At 39.9% G+C, this 23,272-nt stretch overlaps 1 protein-coding gene across 5 annotated transcripts in view; it reads left to right on the top strand.

The window, feature by feature from the left end:
* Positions 1–23,272, top strand: part of ZYG11B (zyg-11 family member B, cell cycle regulator) — a 91,743-nt gene that overhangs the window by 27,430 nt on the left and 41,041 nt on the right. For 4 of the 5 annotated variants that reach the window (XM_044770798.2, XM_014844299.3, XM_014844300.3 and 1 more), the window contains 3 exons: positions 4,749–5,503; positions 20,032–20,172; positions 22,990–23,166. In XM_044770798.2, the coding sequence (XP_044626733.1) occupies positions 4,793–5,503; positions 20,032–20,172; positions 22,990–23,166 (1,029 nt within the window). In that variant the 5' untranslated portion in view covers positions 4,749–4,792. Of the gene's footprint in view, positions 1–3,306; positions 3,699–4,748; positions 5,504–20,031; positions 20,173–22,989; positions 23,167–23,272 lie in introns of all 5 variants that reach the window. The other variant, XM_070509915.1, reaches the window with a different exon arrangement.

Raw genomic sequence — 23,272 nt, 5'->3', positions numbered from 1 at the left:
TTACATGTTTTACATGTTGATTTACATGGAGTTACAATAAATAACACAGATGAGCCTCTTTCTCCAGTGGTAGTATCTTGCAAAACCATAGTACGGTGTGACCGCCAGGCTATGACATGATATGGTCGAGATTTCCAGCTCCACAAGGATCCCTCATGTGGCCCTTTTATAGCCACATTCACTTCTCTCCTGCCTCCTTCCCCTCCATAAGCCCTGGCAACCATTTCTGTTCTCCATTTCTATAATTTTATCATTTCAAGGACGTTATAAAAATGGAATCATTCAGTAGATAACCTTTTGGGATTGGACTTTTGGGCGCAGTATAATTCTCTGGAGATTCATCCGCATTGTCGTGTGTGTTAGTCTGTTCCTTTTTGTTGCAGAGGGGTAGTCCGTGTTACGGGATACATCAGTTTGTATAACCATTCATCCACTGAAGGACATCTGGGCTGTTTGCAGTTTTTAGCTATTATGAATATAATATCCAATATTATGACTATTATTATTCTGTAGTCATCCATGTACAACATGTGTGAACATAAGTTTTAGTTTCTCTGGGATAAATACCCAGGAATGCTGTTGCTGGGTTGTGTGGTAGTTGCATGTTTGGGTTTTAAGAAGCTGCCAAATTGTCCTCCAGAGTGGCTGTACCATTTACACTCCTACCAGCAACATATGATTGATCTAGTTTCTCCACCTACTTGCCAGCATTTGGTGTTATTACTAGTTTTTTATTTGAGCCAAGCTGATAGGTATGTAGCCATTATTTCTTCAAGTACCCTTTCAACCCCACCCACTTTCTCCTCTCCTTCTGGGACTTCAATGACAAATAGCTCTGTTCAGTATTTTTTTAGTCTCTTTTTTTTCTGTTGCTTAGATTGGGTAACTTCTATTGTTTTATCTTTTAGTTCACTGATTCTTTCCTCTGTTCCTTCCATTCTGTCATTGAACCCAACCATTGTTGTATTTTTCAGTTCTAAAATTTTCATTTGGTTTTTCTTTATATCTTCTATTTCTTTGCTGAGACTCTATTTTTCATTTGTTTCAAGCATATTAGTAATTGCTCACTTCTGCATTTTTGTGATGGCTCCTTTAAAATATTTGTCAAGTAATTTTAACATTTCTGTTACCTCAGTGTTGACATTTATAGGTTGTCTTTTTTCAGTTTGAGATCTTATAGGTCCTTGGTACGACGATGATTTTTGATTAAAATCTAGACATTATAGGTACTATGTTATGAGACTCTTCTGTTTTAGTTTGTCTCTCACTCCACTCCAGCAGCAGAGGGTGGAGGCACTGCTTGTAATTAGGGTAAATGTTCTGGTTTCCTACTTGATATCTGTTGACACCCAAGATGTGGGGCTCCTCACTACTCCTGTGCAGGGGTTGGGGTTCTGCTTCCCTATAGGACTCTACTGATGCCTCCCTAGCTGAGAGGGGTGTGAATACCTGATTTCCCTTCCCAGTTGGCTTCCACTGACACCATGTTGGGGCGCGGTGGCCTCATTACTGTTGGTCAGTGGTGAAAGTCGTGACTCTTCACAAGGCTTCCTATGACACCCCCCAAGCAGGGAGGAGGAGGAGCACCTCATTGCTGCCAGGTGGGTGTGAAAGTCCAGGCTCCCCCAGATGGCTCCACTGACGTCACAGGGGAGAGAGTGGCTCTTAGCACCCAGCACAAATGAAAGCGCTGGCTCCCTACTATGCCTTCTCTAACACCTCCCTGTTGGGAGATTGGGCAACTAGTTAAAGCCCAGCGAGGGTGAAAGTCTAGCCTCCCCTCTTGGCTTTTGCTGGTGTGAGTGAGGGTGGGGCCACAATTTTTTTCTGTGGTGTTTGGCTGAAGTGAGTTAGTTACTCTAAAAGTTTTCTGTCTTGCTAGTCTACCCCTTTCCTGGTGCTTTGGCTAGAGTGAGCAGATTTTTTTGGATCTTTTTTTGTCTGCTTGTTGACGTTTCTGGGTTGCCAACTTCTTCAAGTCTGGGATGTATGGGGCAAGAACAAAACCCAGGAACTCCACCATGTTGTTCTTTGGGTTCCAAGGTCCGTAGCTGGGATTGGACTTTTGGGCGCAGTATAATTCTCTGGAGATTCATCCGCATTGTCGTGTGTGTTAGTCTGTTCCTTTTTGTTGCAGAGGGGTAGTCCGTGTTACGGGATACATCAGTTTGTATAACCATATTCTTCTCTTGACCTTTCGGAGTGGTCTAGCCCCAACTCACCTCCTCAGCCTCATTTCTTGTCTCACTTCACTTGCATATTTAAATCTCCAGAAATGCATCACATTCTCACTCATATGTAGGTCTTTATCTGTGTTCTTCTTTCCCTCTTTATCAGGGAAAGAAACATCTTATAGCTCTAGTTGTTTATGTTCAAGCAATATAGAACTACTAGCCATTTTCTAACCATGTGATGTGCTTTCACATCTCTAAGAGCTTTTTTTTTGCACTTTTTTATTGAGATTTAATTGATATATAGCATTTTATTAGTTTCAGGTGTACAACATAATGATTCGATAAATGTATTCTAAGGTTTTGTTTATGCCATTTATTCTTCCTTTAATAGCCCTCACCTTCTTTCTCCATGTTTGAATTTTTCCTTCATCTTTGAAGGACTTGCTCAAAGATCACTTCTTCCATCAAATCTTTTCCAGATCTCTAGGCGTGTTGGATTGCTTCCTTTTCTTTTCTTCTATGTACTTTGTACTTGGCTCTGGTATACCATATATCTCAATTTGAGATTTGCCATGTTTGAGACTTTTTTGCTCCATGGAATTTTGTATCTTTGAATATAGGGGCATACCTCATATTTCTTTGTAGCCACAACATTTGGTAGTGTTTGACATATAGTAATTGTTTAATAAGTGTTCAGTAGATGGAACCCCCACCGTCAAATTTACCCCCTGAATTGGAGTTCAGCTAGTTTAAAAGACTGTCTCGAATAGACTGCCAATAGGAATATAACAGGAGCCACAAATGAGAGCCATGTCTCTCATTTTAAATTTACTAGTGGCCACATTTAAGAAGTAAAAATAAACAGGTGAAACTAATTTTAATAATTTTATTCAACCCAATATATCCAAAATACCATTTCAACATAGTCAATATAGAAAATTATTAATGAGATATTTTGCGTTCTTATCTTTTTTGTACTAAATCTTCAAAATCTGGCCTGTATTTTATCCTTAGAGCATACCTCAATTTGGTCTATCTGCATTTCAGGTGCTCAATAGCTATGTGGGACTAATGGCTACTGTATTAGACAGCATAGCTCTAGAATAATGGAATTTTTTTTTTTTTTTTTTAGGAAGATTAGCCCTGAGCTAACATCCGCTGCCAATCCTCCTCTTTTTGCTGAGGAAGACGGGCCCTGAGCTAACATCTGTGCCCATCGTCCTCTACTTTATATGTGGGACGCCTACCACAGCATGGCTTGCCAAGCGGTGCCATGTCTGCACCTGGGATTCGAACCGGCGAACCCCAGGCCGCTGAAGCAGAACGTGCGAACTTAACCACTGCACCACCGGGCTGGTCCCTAGAATAATGGAATTCTTAACATATAATTAGTCATTTTTGTCCAATGTGACAGGTTTTGTAAAAGTTTTTTTTAAATTTTAACTCTTTAACGATAATTAAATCTTCAAAATCCACTAGAGAGCAGTGCTCCCTTTCAAAAAATACTTCAGTTCTAATTTAAGGGTGAGTGGCTGGCAGCCTGAGCTGTATCTTTAGTATGAGTCTGCTGAGGGGCCGCTTAGAGTTCTTCCCTTGACTCCAGTCTGTTTATTTACCTGGTGCCAACTGTTTGCTGGCCCTGGACTGTTCTTAGACTACCCTTGATTGGCATGGCTGTTATTTCTCCCACAGTCAATGTTTAGTTGGTATGTGCTGTTCCTGGGGTAGATGTGGCCCCAAAGCATCATATGCTTCTGGTGTTATTAATTGGTAGTTAGGTAGATCTCTAAGGGACTTCAAGAGGTTATTGTGTCTACTTTATTTGAGTTCATCTGACAGGGAGGGACTATAACCTCTAGATCCTTTTGATGAGATTTCAGATCTAGCTAGTAGTTTAATAATGAGTTATAGACATTGCTTTATATGTGTGTGTATATATGTGTTTGTGTGTATAATAATGTATAGTGAATTTAAAGGATAGGCTAGAAATGCATTGGTAACATATTAACCCCCCAGATCCAGCAGCTTAACACAAACTTTATACTTCACTCATGGTACAGAAGTGCTGCAAGTCCATGGAGGGTTCTGGTTGATGGTTGCCCCAGGATCCGGGGTGGTGGAGGCTCCACGCTCATAAAGCTACACTGTCTAGAACATGAAGGCTCCTCATTTGTCATGGCAGGAAAAGATAGCATGGAAAATCAGGCACTGGCTCTTCAGCCTGTAGCCCATTGGCCAGAGCTAGACACATGGTCTCATCTAAGTCCAAGGGTGGGCTGGAAAATGTAGTTGTTCATGTGTCCAGGAAGGTGAGGCGAACCAGATGTTAGTGAATATCAGTAATGTCTACCACACTTGCTACTTGCTAGCACTGTGATCTTGGAAAGCTACTTTTCTGAGCCCCATTTTGCTGATCTATAAATTGTAAGTAATATTTTTACCTCACTGAATTGTTATGTATATTAAATGAAATATTGTTATACGGGAGTGCTTTGGAGATAGAAAGTATGCTGGAAATTTTAGCTATTCCTTAACCATTTTTTGAAGCTAAAGTGCTGCTTCTTTTTTTTCCAGGTCTACTAAATGATGGAACTGTAGGTATTTTTAGGGGCAACCAGATGCGCTTAAAGCGAGCTTGCATTCGCAAAGCCAAGATCTCTGCTGTTGCTTTCCGGAAAGCTTTCTGCCACCACAAGTTGGTAGAACTTGATGCCACAGGAGTGAATGCTGACATCACAATTACAGACATCATCAGTGGGCTTGGCAGTAACAAATGGATCCAGCAGAATCTCCAGTGCCTAGTGCTGAACTCATTAACTCTCTCCCTCGAAGATCCTTATGAGCGGTGCTTCAGCCGACTTTCTGGCCTTCGAGCATTAAGCATCACCAACGTTCTCTTTTATAATGAAGACCTGGCTGAAGTTGCCTCATTACCAAGATTAGAGAGCCTGGATATTTCTAACACCTCGATCACAGACATCACGGCTCTGCTGGCTTGCAAAGACCGACTCAAGTCTTTAACCATGCACCACTTGAAATGTTTAAAAATGACAACTACTCAGATACTGGATGTTGTTCGGGAACTAAAACATCTGAACCATCTTGATATTTCAGATGATAAACAGTTTACGTCAGACATAGCTCTTCGCTTACTAGAACAAAAGGATATCCTACCCAACCTTGTCTCCCTGGATGTTTCTGGGAGAAAGCATGTGACAGATAAAGCTGTTGAAGCCTTTATACAACAACGACCCAGCATGCAGTTTGTAGGTTTGCTGGCCACTGATGCTGGTTACTCTGAATTCCTCACAGGCGAAGGACATTTGAAGGTTAGACTTTAAAAATGTATTATTTTGTCAGGCTGACCAATGTCTTAGTTGCATAAGGCTCCTTTAAGATGAATGTCTAATATATGGAACAAGTTCATGAAACAGGTCATTGTATAGTGGAAAGGCCTTGCTTTAGAGTCAGAGTCCTAATTAAAATCCCAGCTTACTTGCTTTATGACCCAGAGCAAACTATCATGTAACTCTTTTGTTTCCGTTTCTTTATTAATAAAATAGATATCATTTCTATCTTGCAGAATTCTTCTGAAAATTAATAATTATACATGTAAAGTGCAAGTCACATAGTAGGCCCTGGATAAATGATAGTTCTCATGATGATAATGTTTAGATATTTTGAGCCACTTACACATACCATTTCTAATGGATCACTTCAGAGAAACTCCTTATTGAATCAAGGATCTAATGGGAGATCAAGTTCTCCAGGGAGATCTCTACTGTAGAAATGGTAAAATTTTGCTTTTCTTAAGGTTTCTCATGCCTAATGGTTTAAATTCAGTTTAGCAAACATCCATTGGGCTTGGTACAGCTTGGGATTCAAAAATTAAAAAGATATAGGATCTGCCTCCGTGGAGCTTAGTCTGATAGGAGTGGTGATGATGTGATCACAGGTAAGGATACACTGTATCCTCTAGATGCTTTATATTGATAGGTATTAACTCCATTTTATATATGGAAAACACAGACTCATAGAAATTATATGATTTACTATTGTTCAGAACCAGTATTTGGATCTGCATCAGTCTTGTTCCAGAGCCCATTTTTTTTCCTTACTACCTGTAACGCTTAAGCAGAAGCATCCTTTGTTGCTACCTGGAACAGAGTCAGGGAGGGCCCAGAAGTGGATATTGTGACCAAAATGGCAAGGTATCTTTTTTGAGCAACGATCACTGATCTCAAAAAAGAAGGAAAGATTAGTTATAAACATCTTATAAACATCTCAGTTCTGAGATTTGTAAATTTAGACTTTAAAAAATGGAATGTAGGGGCCGGCCTGGTGGCACAGCAGTTAAGTTTGCACGTTCCGCTTCTCGGCAGCTTGGGGTTTGCCGATTCGGATCCTGGGTGTGGACATGGCACTGCTTGGCACACCATGCTGTGGTAGGCGTCCCACGTGTAAAGTAGAGGAAGATGGGCACGATGTTAGCTCAGGGCCAGTCTTCCTCAGCAAAAAGAGGAGGACTGGCAGTAGTTAGCTCAGGGCTAATCTTCCTCAAAAAAATAAATAAAAAATTAAAAAAATGGAATGTAGACGGGCTGGCCCAGTGGTACAGCGGTTAAGTACACACGTTCCACTTCTCAGCCCGGAGTTTGCCGGTTTGGATCCCGGGTGTGGACCTGGTACTGCTTGGCACGCCATACGGTGGTAGGTGTCCCACATATAAAGTAGAGGAAGATGGGCATGGATGTTAGCTCAGGGCCAGTCTTCCTCAGCAAAAAGAGGAGGATTGGCAGCAGATGTTAGCTCAGGGCTAATCTTCCTCAAAAAAAAAAAAAAGAATGTAGAAAATGATTAATGATTTTGAGTCACTTTCTTATTTATTCATTCAATAAATATTTTGTCAAGTACCTCTGTGCACTAGCCACTGTTTTGGACATGGTGGATTTGATGGTGAGGCCAAACAGACATGGTCTTGCCCTCATGGAGCTTGTAATTTAGTAATAGAGTCAAACATTCAAATATATGCTGTGTGTGTGTTTTAAATATGTATATTTGTGTATCATACATATGTATTTATATAATCTATGCACACATATATGCTTTAAACTGCTAAGAATCTGGAAGATACACAGTGCTATTTATGAGAATACTTACCAGAGAGACTCAACTTAGTTTAAGTCTTCTCCGAGAAGTTGATGAATGAGTGGAGATCTTGAGCAACTTGGTTGACAACATTCCAGGCAGAGAGAATAATAAATGCAAAAGGTGTGTGGTTGGAGGGAGCGTGGTATATCCAGGGAGCTGAAAGAAGGCCACTGTGGCTAGAGCTCAACAGTAGAAAGTCAGAGTGATAAGATGAGGCTGGAGAAGTAGGTGCCAGGGCCAGGTGTGGCCAGGTCACGTCAGCCAGGTGCAGGGCAACTAGAAGTGTGAGGAACTTACCTAACAACTTGTTATGGAACGAGACAGATTTCAAGCACAGGGCTTGTTGATGAAGGAAGCATAAAAATGTAAATTACTGTTTTAATGTTGCTTAACTCTCTAACAAATGGATCAGACAGCGAAGAATTGTAAAAATTAAAGGGGAAGAAATCCCTGTGTGCTGGTAGTTGAGGAAGGATTTCCTAGAAGAGGTAAGCTTGACCTGCATCCCAAAGGATGAAGGAAATGTGTTGCCGGTACATTAAGCTAAATAATCTTCTCAAGGGGAAAATCCTATAGTAGTTGTGATCCCAGAACAGTATGATTTTTGCTGATTCTTCTTACAACCAACAGAGTGAATTGCCTACGTTTTTAAATTGTGGCTAGTAGGACATCTGTATACCACAATGCTTTTGTGGAACAGTTTGATTTCACAAATGGAACTGTTACTGCTTTGAAATCTTGGCCATAGGAAACATCTACTTTATTGGCCATCATTCTCTAATTTCCACCTCTGTAGACATTGAAGCAGTAATTCTCAACTTTGACTACAATGAGAATTACCTAGAATGTAATTATGTGAGATGCTGGATGTGTTAATTAACTTTATCATGGTAATTATTTTGCAATATTTACATGTATCAACTCATCATGTTGTATACCTTAAACTTAGACAATCTTACATGTCAGTTGTATCTTGATAAAGCTGGAAAAAAATTTTTTATTAAAAAAAATCACCTGGGGATCTTGGACAATTACATCAGAACCACAGGGAAGTGGGACCCGGGCATCAGTGTTTTTTAAGCTCCTTAGGTGATTGCAATATACAGCCAAAGTTGACAATCATTGTTTTAAAATAATTTTTAAAAAAGAGATCATTACAACTTTGCTCTTTATTCAACTATATGTAGAAATTGGTGTTTCTTTTAAATTATTTGTTTGAATATTGATTTGAGAACTGGAAAACTATAGGTCATGGTAAGGGAAGAGAGGTGAGATTGCCGTGTCTCCCTTTTTAGAATTGTCCACTATTGCAAAGTTGATGGAAAAACTTGGCTGAAATGATTGTCTTAGTGTGGTGGTGCTTTTCATTAGTTTAGATTGACTTTTTGGCTTTACATGCCTCAGTTTTTTAGGCTGCACTAAAGGGTGCAAGAAATAGAGACAGTGTGACTCTCCAGTATTCTTTATAAGGCATTATGTGGTACTCTGAGTGGGTGGTTATAAAGAACAAACAGTCTGTGTATTACACTTTGATATGGATAACTTATTTTGATCTCTTGACTCTGTGAAGGAAGTATTCTTGTCCTCAGCGAGAGGGAATGGCTTTCTCTCTTTCTTTCTTTCTGTCTTTCTTTTTTTTTTTTTTTTTTTTGGTGAGGAAGATTGGCCTCGAGCTAACATCTATGCCAATCTTCCTCTATTTTGTATGGGGGATGCTGCCACAGCATGGCTTGATGAGCGATGTGTAGATCTGCGCCTGGGATCCAAACTCATGAACCCTGGGCTGCTGAAGCCGAGCACATGAGCTTAACCACTACATCATGGAGCTGGCCCCAAGGGAGTGCCTTTCTTAAGGGTCACATTGATATTGGAGCCTGCCCTTGGGTCCTCAGACTATTTGATTCCAAAGCATGTGTCCTTTCCACCACATCTCATTGCCTCTGAGTGTCTTAGTTGTTTGTTTTCCTCTCAGTCCCAACACAGAGGGTTTTCATACCATAGCATTTCCAACTTTGTCATCGCTTCTTCCCCACCCAATTTGCTCTTCTGTCACCATCAGTTTCCTGAACCTTCCACTTCTCCACAACTAGGATTCTTAGGTTTCTTGGCCACCTCATTCCCAGATTCTGGGGTTGTCTGCCAAGCTGTGGTTCCCAGTTCCTGAGAATGACTGGAAATGTGCTAAACCCAGTATTACTTCTCAGTCTTGATCTAAAGTGGCATTCGACACAGCTGATCTTATCCTCCTTGAAATACTTTTTTTTACTTAGCTCCTAGGATATCACACTTCTCTGGCTTTTTTCCTACTTTTCTGACTGCTCAGTCTCAATTTCCTTTATTGGTTCTTCCTCCTCTCTCAGACCTCTAAATATTGGAGTGGTCCATGCCTCAGTCTTTAAACCTATGTGCTGATGACTCCTAACTTTCTGTCTCTAGCCTAAACTCCTCCCTTGAACTAAGACTCCTATATTGAACTGCAGTACTCAACATCCAGTGAAGGTACATAGAAGTTTTTTTAAACAGAGGAATTGATCCATTTCAGAAAACGTTTACAGGGGCCAGCCCGGTGGTGTAATGGTTAAGTGTGCACGTTCCGCTTCAGCAGCCCGGGGTTTGCTAGTTCAGATCCCGGGCATGGACCTACACACTGCTCATCAAGCCATGCTGTGGCAGCATTCCCCATAGAAAAAATAAAGGAGGATTGGCACAGATGTTAACTCGGCGACAATCTTCCTCAAGGAAAAAGAAGAAGATTGGCAACAGATTTTAGCTCAGGGCCAATCTACCTCACCAAAAAAACAGACAAAACATTTACTAAGTACTTTTTAAAGATGCCTGAGTTAGTGCCCCTGCTCTTGAGAAATTCTAGTCTAGTGGAGAGGAGACACAAATTTAAAAATAGCTTTAATCCAGTGTGAGAGATGCTATAGTAGAGTTATGTACAAAGTGCTATCAGAAAATTTTTCCTTAAAATGTAAGTTTTAATGCATATATTAAATATTAATAAGGCTTATTTTAGTGATTAAGGACATTTTCTCTGTTTTAAATTGTTTGCAGAACTGATGTATACAGACACTTGTTTCTTTTTATCAAGCATATGAAAATGATTGAATTGAAGATGCTTATAGTTTGAGGAGCCAGATTGCTTGATTTGAGGGGTTATTACTGGCTAAAGAAGTGTTGATCACTGAATAAAACATACAGGCAATGAAATTGGTTTAGAGTATTTAACATTCCAGTTACAAAAGTTTTTTATTTATATGAAAAGGTAACTTGAGGCTGTATTTCATGTAAGATATTATAAAGCTGTTGGAATCAACCAAATTTGGGTAAAAGACATCTGACTGAACTCATTATTATACATTTTCCCTCTTACAATCGTTTTTAAATTTTTAAATTTTTTTTGTTTTACTAAGGTCATAATAGTTTATAACATTGTGAAATTTCAGTTGAACATTATTATTTGTTAGTCACCATACACGTGTGCCCCTTTACCGCTTATACCCACCCCCCAGCCCCTTCCCCTCTGGTAACCACTAATCTGTTCTCTTTGTCCATGTGTTTGTTTATCTTCCACATATGAGTGAAATCATGGTGTTTATCTTTCTCTGTCTGGCTTATGTAGCTTAACATAATACCCTCAAGGTCCATCCACGTTGTTGCAAATGGGATGATTTTGTCCTCTTTTATGGCTGAGTAGTATTCCATTGTATATATGTACCATGTCTTCTTTATCTGTTAATCAGTTGATGGGCACTTGACTTGCTTCCACATCTTGGCTATTGTGAATAATGCTGCAATGAACATAGGGGTGCATAAGTCTCTTTAAATTGTTGATTTCAACTTCTTTGGATAAATACCCAGTAGTGGGATAGCTGTATTATATGGTATTTCTGTTTTTAGTTTTTTGAGAAATCTCCATACTGTTTTCCACAGTGGCTGCACCAGTTTGCGTTCCCACCAGTAGTGTATGAGGGTTCCCTTTTCTCCACATCCTCTCCATCATTTGTTATTTTTGTCTTGGCAATTATAGCCATTCTAACAGGTGTGAGGTGATATCTCACTGTAGTTTTGATTTGCATTTCCCTGATAATTAGTGATGTTGAACATCTTTTCTTGTGTCTGTTTGCCATCTGTATATCTTCTTTGGAAAAATGTCTGCTCATGTCCTCTGCCCATTTTTTGATTGGGTTGTTTGTTTTTGTTGTTGTTGAGTTGTATGTGTTCTTTATATATTTTGGAGATTAACCTCTTGTTAGATACATGATTTGCAGATATTTTCTCCCAGTTACTGAGTTGTCTTTTCATTTTGCTCATGGTTTCCTTTGCCTTGCAGAAGCTCTTCAGTCTGATGAAGTCCCATTTGTTTATTTTTTTGTTTGTTTCCCTTCTTGAGTAGACATGATATTCGAAAAGATCCTTCTAAGACCAATGTCGAAGAGTGTACTGCCTATATTTTGTTCTAGGAGTTTTATGGTTTCACATCTTGCCTTCAAGTCTTTCATCCATTTATATCCATCTACTTTCATTCCTTTGCATCTGGCTGTCCAGTTTTCCAAGCACCATTTATTGAAGAGGCTTTCCTTTCTCCATGTGTGTTCTTATCTCCTTTGTCAAGGATTAGCTGTCCGAAGATGTGTGGATTTATTTCTGGGCTTTCAATTCTGTTCCATTCATCTGTGTGTCTCTTTTTGTGCCAGTACTTTGCTGTTTTGGTTACTATAGCTTTGTAGTATATTTTGAAGTCAGGGATTGTGATGCCTCCTGCTTTGTTCTTTTTTCTCAGTATTGCTTTAGCTATTCAGGATCTTTTATTGCCCCATATGAATTTTAGGATTCTTTATTCTATTTTAGTGAAGAATGTCATTGGGATTCTGATTGAGATTGCATTGACTATGTAGATTGCTTCAGGTAGTATGGATTTTTTTTTGTTTTTTTTTTTTTGATTTTTTTTTTTTTGGAGGAAGATTAGCCCTCAGCTAACTATTGCCAGTCCTCCTCTTTTTTGCTGAGGAAGCCTGGCTCTGAGCTAACATCCGTGCCCATCTTCCTCTAGTTTATACGTGGGACGCCTACCACAGCATGGCTGCCAAGCAGTGCCATGTCTGCACCCGGGATCCGAACCAGTGAACCCCGGGCCGCCGAGAAGCGGAACGTGCGAACTTAACCGCTGCACCACCGGGCCGGCCCCTAGTATGGATATTTTAACCATGTTTGTTCTTCCAATCCATGTGCATGGAGTATCTTTCCATTTCTTTGTGTCATCATCGATTGCTTTCAGTAATGTGTTATAGTTTTTATTGTATAGGTCTTTCACCTCCTTAGTTAAGTTTATTCCTAGATATTTTATTCTTTTTGTTGCAATTGTAAATGGGATTGTATTCTTGAGTTCTCTTTCTGTTAGTTCGTTATTAGAGTATAGAAATGCAACTTTTTTTGTAAGTTGATTTTGTATCCTGCAACTTTGCTGTAGTTGTTGATTATTTCTAATAGTTTTCTTTTTTTTTTTTTTTAAAGATTTTATTTTTCTCCCCAAAGCCCCCTGGTACATAGTGGTATATTCTTTGTTGTGGGTCCTTCTAGTTGTGGCATGTGGGACGCTGCCTCAGCGTGGTTTGATGAGCAGTGCCATGTCTGCGCCCAGGATTCAAACCAACGAAACACTGGGCCGCCTGCAGCAGAGTGCATGAACTTAACCACTCAGCCACGGGGCCAGCCCCATTATTTCTAATAGTTTTCTGATGGATTCTTTAGGGTTTTCTATATATAAAATCATGTTGTCTGAAACAGCAAGAGTTTCACTTCTTCCTTGCCAATTTGGATACCTTTTATTTATTTTTCTTGCCTAATTACTCTGGCCAAAACCTCCAATACTATGTTGAATAAGAGTGGTGAGAGTGAGCACCCTTGTCTTGTTCCTGTTCTCAGAGGGATGGCTTTCAGTTTTTCCCCATTGAGTATGATGTTGGCTGTGGGTTTGTCATATATGGTCTTTATTAGGTTAAGGTACTTTCCTTTTATACCCATTTTATTGAGAGTTTTTATTGTAAATGGAAGTTGGATCTTGTCAATGCTTTCTCTGCATCTATTGAGATGATCATGTGTTTTTTATTCTTCATTTTGTTAATGTGGTGCATCACATTGATTGATTTGCAGGTGTTGAACCATCCATGTGTCCCTAGTATAAATCCCACTTGATCATGGTGTATTATCCTTTTAATGTATTGCTGTATTTGGTTTACCAATATTTTGTTGAGGATTTTTGCATCTGTGTTCATCAGCAATATTGGCCTCTAATTTTCCTTCTTTGTGTTGTACTTGTCTGGCTTTGGGATCAGGGTGATGTTGGCCTCGTAAAATGTGTTAGGAATTGTTCCATCTTCTTCAATTTTTTGGAATAGTTTGAGAAGGATGGGTGTTAAATCATCTTTGAATGTTTGGTAGAATTCTCTAGAGAAACGATCTGGTCCTGGACTTTTATCTTTGGGGAATTTTTTGATTACTGTTTCAATCTCTTGTGATTGGTCTGTTCAGATTCTCTGTTTCTTCTTGATTGAGTTTTGGGAGGTTGTATGAGTCTAAGAATTTATCCGTTTCTTCTAGATTGTCCAATTTGTTGGCGTATTTTTTTATAGTATTCTTGTATAATCCTTTGTATTTTTGTGTTATCTGTTGTAATTTTTCCTCTTTCATTTCTAATTTTATTTAATTAAGGCTTCTCTCTTTTTTTCTTAGTGAGTCTGGCTAAGGGCTTGTCAATTTTGTTCATCTTCTCAAAGAACCAGCTCTTAGTTTCATTGATCCTTTCTACTGTATTTTTGGTTTCAATTTCATTCATTTCTGCTCTAATTTTTATTATTCTCCGCCTTCTGCTGACTTTGACTTTGTTTATTCTTCTTTTTCTAATTCTGTTAGGTGTAGTTTAAGATGCTTATTTGAGATTTTTCCATTTTGCTAAGGTAGGCCTATATTGCTGTGAATTTCCCTCTTTGGACTGCTTTTGCTGAATCTCATATGATTGGTATGGTGTATTTTCATTTTCATTTGTCTCCAGATATTTTTTGATTTCTCCTTTCATTTCTTCAATGATCCATTTATTGTTCAGTAGCATGTCATTTAGTCTCCACAACTTTGTCCCTTTCCCAGCTTTTTTCTTGTAGTTGATTTCTAGTTTCATAGCATTATAGTTGGAAAAGATGCTTGATATGATTTCAATCTTCTTAAATTTATTGAGGCTTGCCTTGTTTCCCAACATGTGGTCTGTCTTTGAGAGCGTTCCATGTGCTCTTGGGAAGAATGTGGATTCTGCTGTTTTTGGATGGAGTGTTCTATATATATTAAGTCCATCTGGTCTAGTTTTTCTTTTAGTTCCAGTATTTCCTCGTTGACTTTGTCTGGATGATCCATCCGTTGATATAAGTGGGGTGTTAAGATCCCCTACTAGTATTCTGTTGCTGTTAATATCTCCTTTTAGGTCAGTTAATAGTTGCTTTATGTACTTTGGTGCTCCTGTGTTAGGTGCAAATATATTTATAAGTGTTATGTCCTCTTGGTGGAGTGTCCCTTTTATCATTATATACTGTCCCTCTTTGTCTCTCATTGCTTTTTCTATTTTGAATTCTAGTTTTTCTGATATAAGTATGGCAATACCTGCTTTCTTTTGTTTGCTCTTAGCTTGGAGTATCATCTTTCATCCCTTCACTCTAAACCTGTGACTGTTTTTAGAGCTGAGATGTGTTCCTGGAGGCAGCATATTATTGGGTCTTTTTTTTTTCAATCAATCCAGCCATTCTGTGTATTTTGATTGGAGAATTCAACCCGTTTACATTTAGAGTGATTGGATGGATAAATGAAGGTGTAATGCTGCCGTTTTATTACTTCTTTTCCAGTTGTTCTATATTTCCCTTGTTTCTTGTCCTGTGTATTTCAGACTGCCAGTTCAGTTTGGTGCGTGTCTATGATGGTTTTCTCAGTTTTCTCTTTATTTATCGTTTGTGTCTCTGTTCTGATTTTTCATTTAGTGGTTACTGTGAGGTCTGTTTAAAAGATCTCATAGATGAGATAGTTCATTTTCTTTTCTTTTCTTTTTTTTTTAATTTAATTTTTCCTTTTTCTCTCAAAGCCCCCCAGTACATAGTTGTGTATTTTCAGTTGTGGGTCCTTCTAGTTGTGGCATGTGGGTTGCTGCTGCCTCAGCATGGCCTGATGAGCAGTGCCACGTCTGCACCAAGGATTCGATCCAGTGAAACCCTGGGCCACCGAAACAGAGCATGGGAACCCAACCACTTGACCACAGGGCCGGCCCTGAGATAGCTCATTTTCTAACAGCCTCTTATTTCCTTATTCTAAGCAGGTTCTATCCCTTTACTCTTCCTCATCTAAGTTATTGTTGTCACAACTTATTCTGTTTTGTGTTGTGAGTTTGTGGTTAAAATGAAGTGATTACATTTATTCTTGATGTTTTCCTTCCCTTCATCTTGAATGTTAAAATTGTTTGCTAACCTGTTCTGATAGAGAGTTGCACTTTTCTGATTTTGTCTGCCTATTCATCTTCTTGCTCAAGTCTTTGTAAACCCTTTCTTTTTTTTCAGGTATGAAGGCCTTCTTGAGCACTTCTTGTAGGAGAGGTCTTGTGGTGATAAAGTCCCTTAGCTTTTTTTTTATCTGAGAAAGTTTTTATTTGACCATCATATCTGAAAGATATTTTTGTTGGATAGAGTATTCTTGGCTGAAGGTTATTTTCTTTCAGAATTTTGAATATATCATACCACTCTCTCCTAGCCTGTAAGGTTTCTGCTGAGAGATCTGCTGAATGCCTGATAGGAGTTCCTTTGTAGTTTATTTTCGTCTGCCCTGCTACTCTTAATATTTTTTCTTTGTCATTGACTTTTGCCAGTTTAGTCTTATTTCACTCTCCTCCACCAGCTGAAGGATTTCTGTATTTCTGTCCTCTAAATTGCTAATTCTGTCCTCCATAAATCAGCTCTGTTATTTAAGGACTCCAGATTTTTCTTTGTCTTGTTATTGTCTTTTTCATCTCCAACATTTCTGATTGCTTTTTCTTTATATTTTCAATCTCTTTTGTGAAGAATTCCCTCTGTTCATTAATATTTTTTTTTTGAGGAAGATTAGCTCTGAGCTAACTACTGCCAATCCTCTTCTTTTTGCTGAAGAAGACTGGCCCTGAGCTAATATCCATGTCCATCTTCCTCTGCTTTATATGTGGGACGCCCACCACAGCATGGCTTGCCAAGCAGTGCCATGTCTGCACCCGGGATCCAAACCGGCGAACCCCAGGCCACCAAGAAGAGGAACGTGCACACTTAACTGCTGCGCCACTTGGCCAGACCCCAGTGTTCATTAATTTTATTACTGATTCCATTGAACTGTCTTTCTGACTTCCCTTGTAACTTGTTGAGTTTTTTTACAATAGCTATTTTGAATTCTTTTTCATTTAGATTGTAAATTTCTGTGCCTTCAGCATTGATTTCTGGGTGTTTGTCTTTTTCTTTCTGGTCTGGAGTATTAATATACCTCTTCACAGTATTTGATGGGATGGATTTGCACCTTTGCATGGTGATAATATCTGATCGCAGATTCCACCTGCCACCACTTGTGGGAGGCAGATGCTGTGTATTCTGAGCCCGCCGCAGTCCCTGTCAGCTGTGTCTGTCTGAGCCTGGGCCACTCCTTGGGACCATAGCAGCCCTTTGGACTCTCCCACCAAATGGGAAAGCAATCACACGGGGCTCAGAGCTGCCACCACCTGCTCCAACAGTCCTGCCAAGATGCTTTCTTCCCTTTGGGGCTGCGGTCTAATGTACTATGGGCATTTGCAGCAGCTGGGGACTCATTCACCTGGGCATGCAGATTCACCACTGTCTCCTCCTCGGTCACACCAGCTGTTGTGCTTGGTGGGCAGGACCTCCTCACTGGATCTGAGCTTGGGCCACTCCCTGGAGGCTGCAGCGGCACTGTGGCTCTCCCACCAGACGGGAAAGCGATCATGCAGGGGCTCAGAGCTGCTGCTGCCTGTTCTCACAGTCCTGCCGAGACCCACTCCCCTCTTTGGGGCTGCAGCAGTACTCTGGGTGTTTGCGGCAGCCAGGAACTTATTTGCCCCAGCACACAGATCTGCTGCCATCTCCTCCTAAGTCTCAGTAACTGTTGTGCTTGCTGGGCAGGGCCTCCACACTGGGTCTGAGCCTGGGCCACTCCCTGGGGCCCATGGGTGGCAGCTGCACTGTGGGCTCTTCCACTGGACAGGAAAGCAATCATGCAGGGGCTCAGGGCTGCTGTCACCTGTTCCTGAAGTTGCACCAAGGTGCACTCCCACCCTTGTGGCCACAGTGGTGCTATGGGCCCTCCAGCCAGGAGAGCAGTCACTTGTGTGCACAGGGCTGCTGGGGGGCGCTGGAGAGTGGCCACCTATCTCCACCACCTCCTGGGGGTAGTCTGTCCACCTTCAGATGTATAGCTGTGTGGGTCTCTCAGGCATCCTGTTGTACTGTTTTGGTATCCTCCATTGATCAATGAATATCCATTTAGTTGTAGTTCAAAGAGGGAGAGATAAAGGGAACAGCTCACTCTGCCATGTTGCTGACGTCACTCCTAAAATCTCTTTTAGCTCACATAGCATTTCATTGTCTCTCCAAATCTAACATAATCTAGGAAAATGTTCAGAGTGATTTAAAAAGAACTGAACACTTTGCAAAATTTTTATTATACAATAACTGCTTATGTATGTGAATACATAGTTAAGACCAATGTGTATATATGTGTACTATGCATACATAGTTTAAAAAGCATTTTGTAAAGAAATTTCCATTGTTATTTCCACAGTCTTACAAATACTCAGCATGTGCCTTGTGTCAGTTGGCACATGTCTGTACTGTAGTATAATTCATATTAGACCTTTGTAGCATATCATATCAGTGTTTGAAATGTCAGCCATGATGCAGCCCTTCGTTTCCTCAAAGTTGCACATTCCCACTTGAATACTACACGTTCACATAAAACCTAATTACTGAGTAATATATTTTTAAAGTATTTATTTTTGTGTCACCTTGTATAATGCTACTGCCAAAAAAGACTCAGTCTTCCAACTTAATGAGAAGATTATATGTCTCTGAATGACAGGGTTTTTTTCATGTTTTTTTTTTTTTTTACCTGATTGTAAAATAAGACAGATACAAAGACTGTAAATAACAAATGTATAGCTTAATGAGTGAAAATAAGGTGAACACATTTGAGACCATCTCTCAGGTTAATACAGTAAATAAGACTTTGTCAGCTACCCTGAAGCTCTTCTGTGTGCCCCATCCTGATCACAACGCCCTCCTTCTCTACAAACGCAACCTCAGGCCTGCTTTTTATAATAATCATGTCCTTGCTTTTCTTTGTAGTTTTATGACCCAACTCTTGATCTCTAGGCACTTAGTCATGCTCATTTTTCAAAATTATAGGTCTTTTGAGTATCTTTTAGTTTACAGGTTCTGTCTCCACCCTTTTCTTTTCCTTAGAATTTGTCTATTAAAGAATCTAGCTCTTGACTTGTGAAGTTTCCCTCGATCTGAACTTTCTGGATTGTATACTCATGGTACATATTTCTCTCTCTTTGTCTTATGTGGCAATCAGTAGCTGGATTTTGGAGGCTTAATCGGACTCATGTTTGATCCCTTCAGTAGGACCCTTAGGTGTTGTGCTCTTTCATTAGGGAAGTCAATAATGTCTGGTTGTTTTTCTTTCTGTGATGTTTGCAGTTGTTGACACTTAATACCTCATTCTGTTAATTCATTGGGGATCATGGTGATATTCTAATAATTTCTTCTTCACTTATTAGTTGGATTACTTTTATTAAGACCCACTTCCCATTATATACATTTGGTTACACAAGGGTACGTGAACCATAGTTTAAGATAAGTATATTAACCTGTGTAAATGGGAGATTCTGAGATAGACTTAATTTTGAACAGAACCTCTTGATGCTGAATGGGAGCTTGATAGATCTGGGGAAGTTAATTAATACATTTATTTGATGAATACTTATTGAGTGCTTATTCTGAGCCACACATAATGCTAGCTGTTGGGGTACACTGGTGAGTGGGTCCGTCTAGTGGGGGATTATGGTAATAGCTATGAAGGAGATGTTTCAGGGGGACCTGACTGAAATTGGTGGGTTAGGGAAGGCCTCTCTCAAGAAGTATAATTTAACTTGAATCGGGAAGGATGAGTTGAAATTACTCAGGCAAAGAAAGAAAGGAAGGTTTCAGTCAGAGAGGATATTATATATAATGGCCTTTTGCTGGGAAAGAGCTTGGCCTATTGAAAGATCAGAAAAAAAGGCCGATGTAGCTGTAGTATTGTGAGTTAGGGGAGAGGGTTACCTTAAGAGGCACATAGGAACCTAATCACATAGTAAGACCTTATAAATAGTGTTTGATATCTTGAGATTTATTTTAGGTGGAGTATAGAGAATTTTACCCACAGACTTATAGTAGGGTCTGAGCCTATCTAAAATACATCTCTTTAGCATCTGTGCCCCTCCACAGGATGCCTGTTCCGGATGGGTTGGAAAGTAATCATTTCCATTTGTTTCAAGCCTTACATAGCTATCCTGGATGCCATCTATACAAGTGATGTTTGGGTAAAGAAAGTTAGAAAGTTGAAAGGAATCCTAAAAGCTAACCTCTGGCTATGTTCAAAGGTGTCTGGAGAAGCCAATGAAACTCAGATTGCAGAAGCATTGAAGCGGTACAGTGAACGAGCATTCTTTGTCCGGGAAGCTCTGTTTCACCTGTTTAGCCTGACTCATGTGATGGAAAAAACAAAGCCAGAAATTTTAAAGGTAAGAGTAAGAAACTGGATACAGAAATTTTTAAATTCTCTCCCTGGATAGATGATAGTTTTGTGAAGAACATTGGTGAAAATTTGCTTTTAGTCTTTGATTTTTCTTTGTAATGGGATTGATGATGTGTGGTTTTAGTTATCAGCTATAAAGGAGAAAGAACGTAGTTACATAGTGTTATTGAAGTTTTATAGTAGTCTCATTAAACAATGTAAATGCCTTCCTGTTCATATTAACTGCCTAAAACCTATAACCAGTGTGATCTTTTTTCACCAGCTAGTGGCAAATAGAAGTATATGACTGGAATCAGGACACTGCATTGTATATTCACCTTGTATTGCTTCCGTATAGGGTCTTTTTAGAAATACAGTATTGGGGCTGGCCCCGTGGCCGAGCGGTTAAGTTCGCACGCTCCGCTGCAGGCGGCCCAGGGTTTCGTTGGTTCGAATCCTGGGCGCGGACATGGCACTGCTCATCAAACCATGCTGAGGCAGCGTCCCACATGCCACAACTAGAAGGACCCACAACGAAGAATATACAACTATGTACCGGGGGGCTTTGGGGAGAAAAAGGAAAAAAATTAAAAAAAAATAAAATCTTAAAAAAAAAATGAAATATAGTATTGGATTTCCAGAAGGCACTTTTCCATATCATTGATGAACTTCCTATGCTTTCATAACTAATCTGTATTATTCCTCAATTAAAGTATTTTAACCAAGACAGCTTTTGAAGGCTAAGAAAGGAAGATTCTTAATTTTGTTGATGGCTTAGAGCAGTTATTTGTCAGAATGTGGTCCTTTGTCCACCAGAAGTCTGGAATATTGTTTATTTTAAAAAGTGTAATTGTGAACCCCACCCAAGAAATTTAGATTCTATAGGGCTGGATGAGGTACAGGAATCTGCATTTTAATAACCCCCCAAGATAATCTTTATGCCCGTGCAATTTTGAGACCAGTGAGTGTAGGACTTTGTTATGTTTGGTACCTCACTGAGTGGGCACAACAGTCCCAAGAGATAAGTTTTATCTTTTGTTTTACAGATTTTGTGACTGAGGGTCTGTGAGGTTAAGTATCAATGAATGGCAGAACCAGAAATGACTTAACCTCCCAGGTATCTTAAATTTTGAGAACGGGGTGCTTGCATAGGAGCCAGTAATGTTTCAGTCCCTAGGATGTTATCCCCAACACCTGTTACCCTTTCCATACGTACCAGAAGATATTGGCACTTGCTTTCTGCGTTATGTTTTTTAGTTTGGGTTACTGTGAACCTGAGCAACAAACGACTAGACCTCTAGTCCTGATCTGAAATATTTACTCATTCATTCATTCAGAGAATGATGCAGAGAGAAATGAAAAGAATATAAGCAATTCTCTTAAGGAGTTTTGCTGCAAAGTGGAACAAAGCAAAAAGGTGATACTTGGCTGAGGAAGTAGATTTTTTGTTTGTTTGTTTGTTTTTAAAGTATGCTTTTTTGGTGAGGAAAATTGGCCCTGAGCTAACATCTGTTGCCAATCTTCCTCTTTTTTCTCCCCAAAGCCCCACTACATAGTTGTATATTATCCTAGTTGTAGGTCATTCTAGTTCTTCTATGTGGGATGCCACCACAGCGTGGCTTGATGAGCAGTGTGTAGGCCTGCACCCAGGATCTGAACCAGAAAACCACAGACCGCCAAAGTGGAGCACACGAACCTAACCACTTGGCTGCAAGGCCAGTGCAGGTTTTTGGGTGGTTTTGTTTTGTTTTAAGATGGGAGAAAACTTAGCTTGTTTGTATGCTGATAAGAATGGTCCAGTACAGAATAAAAAATTGATGTAGGAGTGAGAAGGGAGAACAGATGAAGCAACGTCCTTGCGTAGATAAGAGGGGAAGGATCTAGCATATAAGTAGAAGGGTTACCTTTAGAGAGGAGCCCAAAAAGATCATTTATGGTAACAGACAGGAAGGCAGCAGATACATGTGTGTGTGCTGGTAAGGGGGTGCATGTGGTAGTGGGAATCTGAAGTTCTTTTGTGATTGGCTTCAGTTTTCTCGGTATAGTTGGAGCGAGGTCTTCAGCTGATAGTGAGGAATGGGGAGGATTTGTTGGGATTTCAAGGAGAGAAGAAAAAGTGAGAAATAGTTATCTAGGCCAGAGGGAAGTGAATGGATTTTATTGTACTCTAACTGTAGTGCTGTTCTCAGTGAATGTTGGAATTTGAAAGTGAAGTGTGCCACTAGTTTACTCTAGTCAAGTCAGTAAGGGTTTATTTAGTGCTTAGCATGTAACAGGCACTGTACTAGATCTTGGAAATACAAAGATGAGGTTACCTGAATAGAAAAGATTCATTAGCCTGACAGAAAAAATCTCTGGACATGAACAGCTTGATACCTACCTTGACCAGGTGGGCAGGAACTAAATATTGGTGAGTAACTGCTTTGTCTTAGGCTCTTTGCACATGAGGATAAAAAAGATATACTTGGAGCCGGCCCGGTGGCGCAGTGGTTAAGTTCGCACATTCTGCTTCTCAGCAGCCCAGGGTTCGCTGGTTCGAATCCCGGGTGCGGACATGGCACAGCTTGGCACGCCATGCTGTGGTAGGCGTCCCACATATAAAGTAGAGGAAGATGGGCACGGTTATTAGCTCAGGTCCAGGCTTCCTCAACAAAAAAGAGGAGGACTGGCAGTAGTTAGCTCATGGCTAATCTTCCTCAAAAAAAAAAAAAAAAGATATACTTAAGACATCTTAAAAACTATTATAGATCAACAAAGGTAATGTTGCTATGTGAATAGGGCTTGTATTTATAAGGTGGATTAAGAGAACTAATTCTTTTTCCAGCTTGTGGTTACTGGGATGAGAAACCACCCTATGAATTTGCCAGTGCAACTTGCTGCAAGCGCCTGTGTGTTTAACTTAACCAAGCAGGATCTCGCTGCAGGAATGCCTGTTCGACTCCTGGCTGACGTGACCCATCTGCTGCTCAAAGCCATGGAACATTTCCCCAATCACCAGCAGGTAGACATGTGGGAATTCTCATTCAGATAGTCCTTCTACAGTTCAGTTTAGCAGACCAAGGCTGGCAATTCAAATGCCTTTGACGTCTGTAAAGTAATAAACTTGT

The sequence above is a fragment of the Equus asinus genome, chromosome 5, assembly GCF_041296235.1.
Source record: "Equus asinus isolate D_3611 breed Donkey chromosome 5, EquAss-T2T_v2, whole genome shotgun sequence".
Lineage (NCBI taxonomy): Eukaryota > Metazoa > Chordata > Mammalia > Perissodactyla > Equidae > Equus > Equus asinus.
The sequence above is the reverse complement of the archived record's forward strand: the minus strand, read 5'-3'. Positions and strand labels throughout refer to the sequence as shown.